Consider the following 8,059-nt stretch of genomic DNA (forward strand, 5'->3'; position numbering starts at 1 on the left):
TGCATCTCCTCTGTCCTGTTAAATTTGTTTCAATATGTTTACATTTATGGTTCCAAAAAAACGTCCTCGCGAATATATGAACGCTTATCCAGCTTATCTGATTAACAAATATTCTCCTTTATTTTGAATATCAGTTATGCAGTGTTGACACAGTAACTTTAAAAAAGAAGAACCCTCGTATATGTGCTTTCCTATATATTTAGTGTTCTGTAAATTTTAACTGAAAAATAATAGATAGACCCTACATACGGTATAATTGAAAAGAACTTTAAATAAATACATAATATTGCAATTTGAAACGTGTGCTAGTGTGATCAAAAATGGATTAGTGTTAGCACAAATCTGCCGCATCATTTGCAAAAACTTTTTAGGTTACCAGTATAAAACATATTTTTAAAAATTCCAATATAGAAATACAGAGTAACTTTCTTTTTTTGTAATTTTTCGGATCATTTTGTATCTTCTCAATACAACCAGTATAAAAAATTGCTTCTAACTAAGCATGTACAGAAGTAAATAGTAACATTATAATGTCTTTTTAAATACTGTATCATTTATTGCCATCTTAATTTTCGGGTATATAAATTGCTTTCAAGTATACCGGTGTATAGGAACGTACCCAGGGGTTGGGTCTTGGGGTTTCGGAACCCTCAGAATCCCGACCTTTGTGTAAACGTAGTGTAATTTTAGGGATAATTCTACATGTTTTAATATAATTTAACCTCTGATGAAGGCAGAGATGTTTTGCCGAAACTGTAATGCTATTATTTATTAGTTAATATATGCTTTGGTCAGAATTTGTCTTTTATTCTATAAAACAAGTTCCAACGTTAGAATGAGTGGTATTCAAATTTAACCTCATATTGAATTAGGACCTCCCCCCGAAATAAATTCCTGTGTACGTCCCTGCCGGTGATGCAATGCTTTTTTGAGACTGTAGTAACTAATATTTATGAAATTGCTTAGTAATTGTTTCTTGTTTTCTCCAAAAGGTTCAACCACCTATCTTTGGGAATTCCTGCTCAAGTTGCTCCAAGATAGGGAATACTGTCCCCGGTACATCAAATGGACCAACAGAGAAAAAGGAATCTTCAAACTCGTCGATTCAAAGGCTGTCTCCAGGCTGTGGGGCTTACACAAAAACAAACCAGACATGAACTACGAGACAATGGGACGAGCTCTCAGGTACTGGAAATAAATATTCTACCTTCTGTTTTCTTTCTAAAGAACTGATAGTCTGGACTTTGTGAAAGTGGTTTCTGATTTGACAAAGTATCATCACTTCATTTATTATATCAGTACTCCAGTTAAAATAAATTCGAAAATCTTCTTATGAACAATTCTTTTATAGCTTGATTTGTTATTTCGAACCACAGAAACTTATTATCTAAAAGTATCATGTATTGCACGTGATAAGATTAAATTGTTGTTGGTTTTGTTTTATATGCATACGGTATAAAAGTTTAATAACAAGTTATTACAATATAGATATCATCAAAACAAAGTACATTGAAAGATAAACATTGAACTTTTGTTAAGATAATTGTATGGCTATATTTGTAACCAAAAAATAAGTATAAATATGTGTGAAAGAGAGGAAAATACTATAGATTTAGAAATTAAGTTTCTTTGTTACGCTACGTTCCAACGAAAAACCTCTTGTCTTACAGTATTAAAACATAGTATTAAAATTTAATAATAGTAATATATAAGCAGAAATGTTTTCGATAAAAAGAATATATCATTTGATCTAAAATGTGGTTCGAATATGATCAGACGTTAGTTTTTCACTTAGAACATGCCGGATTCAACTCATTGTAGACACAAGGAGTGTTTTGTACAGTTTTATATTATGTATTGATTACGGTAATAAGCAAAATAAAAATTAACAGGTGAAGTTTATTAAAATTTGCTCTGTGAAAACAACACTTAAAAAATCGCAGACATTTTCGGGACACTAGTTCCCTTGTTCAACTTCTTCAAAAATCAAAAAAACATTTTCGGCACACTAGTTCCCTTGTTCAACTTCTTATGAAAATGAAGATATTTTCGGCACACTAGTTTACTTCTTCAAACGCCGGAGACACTTTTGGGACGCTAGTTCCCTTGTTCAACTTCTTCAAGGGACACTAGTTCGCTTGTTCAAACGTCTTCAAAACTCGGAGACATTTTCGGGACATTAGTTCCCTTGTTCAACTTCTTCAAAAATCAAAAACTTTTTCGGCACACCAGTCCCCTTGTTCAACTTCTTATGAAAACGAAGATATTTTCGGCACACTAGTTCCCTTGTTCAACTTCTTCAAAACTCGGAGAGACATTCTTGGGACACTAGTTCCCGTGTTCACTTCTTCAAGGGGCATTAGTTCCCTTGTTAAACTTCTTAAAAAATCAGATATTTTCGGCACACTAGTCCCCTTGTTCAACTTGAAATTAAACACAAAATGATCATTGTGTTCCTTCTTCTGTTAGTATATTGAACAGTCGTTCTGCTTAATCTTACATTTTTGTTCCAAACTTGAAATAAATAAAACGTAAAGTAGTTATTAGCTTTAATTTTCTTGTTATCAGGTTCAGTTGTAATTAATTAGTAAATCTAATGATTTGTTGTTATTTTGCAGGTATTACTACCAGAGAGGAATCCTAGCCAAAGTAGACGGACAGCGACTTGTGTACCAGTTTGTGGATGTCCCGAAAGACATCGTGGAAATTGACTGTAGTGGAGCGTGATGAGACCACACAAACACACACCGAATGATGTAAATAAAACTCTATATATAAATATTATATATATATATATAAATATATAAAATAAAGACTTTTTTGTTCTGTGAAATGTACATATCGTCACAACTTTTAAACTCGATGATGGTGTATCATCAACTCTATCTGGTAAAACAGTAAAAAAAAGAGAGGGACTTGGAACAAACGAAACTCAGAGGCATGGCAGATAAATAGTGATTCTTGCATCTCTCTAAGAAGCAGCAGGGACGACAATATGGTTGGGATTTTTTTAAGAGAAAAAAACCTTGAAAAGGTTTTTTGTTTAGTACATCTTGTCTTACGAAGAGCCATGTCTTCTGACGAGACATTTCAAAAAGAGTCCACGGACTTAAAAATAGTAAAAGGATACAAAAATAGTGTACTAAAGGTGCATGAGTACTGGAGGCCAGTACAAGACCAATGGTGGTGGCATAATTATTTTTGAATTATTTTCTCACTCTCTCTGTCTATCTCTCTCTCTCGATTCTGTGTGAGTGCCAGGCGGAAAAAATGTTTTGATATGAAACGACGAATGCGTGAAGAAAACAAAAAAAAAGGTGGCAGCCGACAGAGAAATAATAAAAATGAACCAGAGACCCTTCTATTTTGTTTTATGTACAAAGTGTGCGTGGCTTGTGCAATGGCAGGGATATCGAAAAAAAAAAGAGGTAATGCAATTAGTTGCCTCTTTCATTAACAAAAAATGAAAGGCCTTGATAAACATTTATAAGGGGATACGAAAAAAAACTTATCATTTCTTCTTGTTTATATAAATAATAATAATACTTTTTAAAAAATCCCACAGCAGGGCTTTTTTTTGACAAAAAGTTTTGTGCGACGTGAAGATCTCAGGAACAGAAAAAAAAAATTTTAAAAAATAATGGAAGACGGACGAATTTATTAGTGTTCTATTGTATAAATCAAAGGATCATCCATTTTTAAACCACTCCTTTTTTTTTTCTCAACTTATTCATCAGTGGTCCAATGTAGTCACTACGTAGGAACAACACAACTACAACAGGAAGACATTAATGACTCTACACCTAAGTAATTATAATTCAATTTTCGTAAATGTAATTCTGTGTATTTGTATGCAAATCATTTTAAATGAAATATAATAAATATCCTGTAATTTATTTATTTTGTATTGTTAAGAGGATCTTACACAGCTATTGATGTTGCAAAAGAAAAAATGATTTGACTTGAAATGAAGGTTGTGTTAACGATTTTTTTGGTCAGAATATTCTTTAATTAAAACAAAATGGTGAAGTACATTTTTTTCCAAAGTTACAATGATGGACTTCGACAATCATAGCTATAAGCTAGTTCTGATACCAGTGCTTTTTTTAAATCTTTTATATATATATACATATAAATTAGGAGAAAAAGATGGTATATCTTTACCATGTTTCTTCAAGAATTCTGACAAGCCTTTTTTTAATCGTTTACTGCCGCTAGAAAACTTTTTTTTTTTTAATTTTTAAAGAAAAGACAAAACGGTTAAGAAACGACCTATCTGCTATATGGAGTTGGTTGCACCAGTAGTTTGAATGAGAAAGTACTTAATATAACTCTATATTTCATATATTTTTCTTCTACTAGGATTCTGGAATTTTTTTTTTTAAGTCGATTTTTATGTTCGTTTTCGGAACAAAAAATTTAAAATACAGAATTTGAGGCATAGATTTCATTGGTTGATTTTCTGATTTTTTTTTCTTTGGTCAAACTTGTACCCAAATGTTGAAAAAATCTAGTAGACGTGTAGTTGAGGAGCATATGTTTCGTATTTGGACCATGTATGACAGTTGTACCGTATATCTATATATATATTTAATACATATATGTAAGAGATAAATTATACGTATTTATATTTTTGTTTATAATTATCATCCTTATACCTTTGGAAGAAAAAAAAGAACTAAATGTGTATTAATATGTAATATTTCGTGCTAGAAAGATTGAATGTTTTTAAAAAAGAAAATTACTGTGATTTCTACTGTTCTGTTCGATTTTTGGATTATATAAATTTTTTAAAAGAAGTTTGTAAGTGTCATTTTTAAAAGCAAAAAGAGTAAATGTTTACTAAAACGGAGCCGATCTATACAGTACTTAGTAACTTTTTTTTTCCTCGTTCTAGTGGCTTTCTATGTTCTGAGCTTCACACAATAAGTACGTTACTTGTTTATCGGTGATTCTAGCTATAGTAGTAAATTTTTCTTTTTTAAAAAAAAAACAAAAACGAATGTCTGTTGTTAACGTATGGATTGGCTTCCCAGTAAACAACTACAAAAGAGAAAGAAGAAACGCAATGTTTCCAGTGATGAATGTCAGGATGATTAAGATATATATATAAATAATGGGATAAAAATATTTGTTTCGTCCTTTTCAAGTAGAAATTGAACTGTAAATCTCTGTGATCATCTCCGTAGGTAGATTAACAAATATAATACTTGTTATTAAATTGGTTAAAACTTTAAAAAAAAAGAAAACAAAACACTTCTTGGTGCTTGATACTACACGTCCAATTTTGTATTCTGTGGCCCAAAAGATATTTCTGACGAGTGAAAAGTTTTTTTTTTAAAAAAAGAAAGTATAATTCTAGTGTTTTATCACTTCCTAGATGTGTACAAATTTAACGTAGGTGAAGTTGAGTCGTTCTATAGTAAACAAAGTGACCATTCACCAGAACGGTTAAAGAGTCTGTTTCTTTTTCTTTTTTTATGTCAGTTACTAGTTCTTTAAATAAACAAAACAAGAAGAGGCATTATTGTGTGTATATTATAAATATTTCTCTTCTAAATACCACTTAGAAAATGAACAAAATTGTACAATAATTGATTAAAAAAATTGGTAATTTTTCTCTTATTCACGTAATTTTAAAATTCTATTTAGATAGTATACCTGTAAATGTTAGAGGTATATAACTATTCTATTATTATATAATGAATGTATGTATACATTAAAAAAACATGCAAATTGTTATTTTCTACAAACGTCGTTAAAAATAACAGATTTTTAAATAAAAAAAAAACACTACACATTATAAATATATATTCTGTGCAGTGCCTCAAATTTGTTTACTGTAGGGTAATCCATATACAAAAACTGTAGTTTTATTCTTGGATAACGAACAAATATGTGGTCCAACTGTCCAGGGTAGTTCTTTTTTTTGTAAGAAAAGAAAGAGAAATGGGCCACAGGGAACTGGATAAGGAATGGAGTTTTGCGGGTATTTTGGCTTTTGTGTACTTGATTGTGCACATTTGAGTACCGGTAAAGCAACACTTTAAAAAAACAAAAGTGGTGATGAAATATATATATACATATATATACTTTCTATTTTACAAACAGAAAAATGTTGAGAAATGTAATAATAATAATAATGAATCTTACTAAAAAAATAAAGTAAAAAACACAAAATCAGATGTTGCTGATATTTTCTTACACAATTGTGCATTGTATATAGTTGCATTTAAAAATAAAAACATTACAAAAAAAAGCCTGTTTATGTACTTGTAGACAAGCTCTTTAATATAAATGTTATACTCAATTATGGAGTTTAAATGGAAACTTTTACATGATGTGAAATAAATATTACCACAAAAAATTATTCCAATGTTTTTTCTTTTTTAACAGTGGTACCTATCCTAAGTTTATACAAGATCTGAAGAACCAAATGATTTTAACACACTTCCTTGATTTAATATTTCCTATAGGCCTAGTACCCAATTGAACAGTTCTTATTAAAATTTTTCTTTTGAGTTTTTCATAATACACTGGAGTACGTAGCTGAAATTGTGATCGAAAGCTACAAAGATCACTTAAAAAAAAGGAAGTATTTGATAATCCGTAGAAGTTCGTATATAGTCATGGGCGCCCGAAGGGGAAGGCAGGGTGGAGCCCGAGGCCCCCCCCCCCACCTGGCTCACGAAAATGTATTAAATTTCTTTAAGATTTTCTTAATACAAATAAAAAATACCAAACGTAATAAACAACCAGGGATTTCAGCCCCCTTAGAAAATGTTCTTCGGGCGCCCATGTATATAGGTGCTTCACTAGACTTCAGTTTTTAACGAAAGAATAAAAATGTAACCAAATAATCATTTGGAGAACTATTTTTTAATTTTTAATTGCCTGAACCTGCGCTCTCTACACAGCGCATCATTCACACGAGTATAAATAAATCTCCTTGTCATTCCTCACATCTGTACATGTCCCTTTACAGACACAAGTGAAGGGTGTCTTGACAAGCGGTCTCCTGATCATAAAGGGGATACGTTTTTCGAATATTTTTTTTTTCAATATCTCACACCGTTTGCAAGATCGAGCCTACTTCCGGTTGGAGTTTCTAATTCATCTATGATCAGTGTTTTCTTTCTTCTTGCATGCAGTATGTAATAAGCAAATATAATTAATTATAATGTCAGTGTTATATGGTGTTCATTGCGCAAAACACTCCAAACAATAAAGATTCATCTTAGACTGGATAAATGGTTATCCTTCGTTTTTCATTATCATTTGGGCATGGAACAAACGCCTGGGAGATATACTACTCCTACATACAATTATATGGTGTTGGGATGTATAACTCGCAGGATATGATGCATTTTTTTTAATCAACATTTCTAGTGTACCCCTAAAAAATGTAATAAAGAAATAAGGGCGTTTTTTTTAATCAATTAGAACTGGACAATCTACACAAAATTTGGAATCGACCAGTGAAAAGGCACGTTTCTAGCACTTGTGGCTTTCAAGATCTCATTGTGGAAAGGATTGGAGACAAATATATAAACTTAGCATTTTAATATATAGATTCCCGCAGAAAATTGCTTTTAGCATTCTAATTTTTGTTTGTCAAATCTAATTCTGTTTGCTGCATATATATATATATATATATATATATATATATATATATATATATATATATATATATATTTTTAAAAAAAACTATATTTTCATATTGTCGCTATCGACTTGGGAAACCAGAGTTCATTTCCGATGGGAGATCACGTGGTGTGGATTCCATATTAAGCTCTCCGTGCACATCTCACATAGGCCCAGTGCTGAAGAGGAACGTTACTCCAAATTTATTAATCAACCATGTTTTTTAAACATTTTTGCAAGTATATGGCAGTAAATTTGGAAGTGCTAAAGCGAATGTTAACAATTACTTCGAAACTTTTTTTTTTAAGTATTAATGTATATACCTATACAATACGAGAAATTTAGGTTTACATAGGTTGCATAAAAGGTAGTGGCAGGAAGATTCTTCTAATAGTGCGTTGTCCCTTTACATGAA

At 31.1% G+C, this 8,059-nt stretch overlaps 1 protein-coding gene across 8 annotated transcripts in view; it reads left to right on the plus strand.

Annotated features, from left to right (window-relative positions):
- Eip74EF (Ecdysone-induced protein E74) overlaps nucleotides 1–6,370 on the plus strand; it is an 876,410-nt gene extending 870,040 nt beyond the window's left edge. For all 8 annotated transcript variants that reach the window (XM_081752849.1, XM_081752850.1, XM_081752852.1 and 5 more), the window contains 2 exons: nucleotides 993–1,185; nucleotides 2,619–6,370. In XM_081752849.1, coding sequence (XP_081608975.1) covers nucleotides 993–1,185; nucleotides 2,619–2,727 — 302 coding nt within the window. In that variant the 3' untranslated portion in view covers nucleotides 2,728–6,370. The remainder of the gene's footprint in view (nucleotides 1–992; nucleotides 1,186–2,618) is intronic.
- The last annotated feature ends 1,689 nt before the right edge of the window (nucleotides 6,371–8,059 follow it).

Source organism: Thermobia domestica, chromosome 3 (assembly GCF_964235325.1).
Source record: "Thermobia domestica chromosome 3, izTheDome1.hap1.1, whole genome shotgun sequence".
Lineage (NCBI taxonomy): Eukaryota > Metazoa > Arthropoda > Insecta > Zygentoma > Lepismatidae > Thermobia > Thermobia domestica.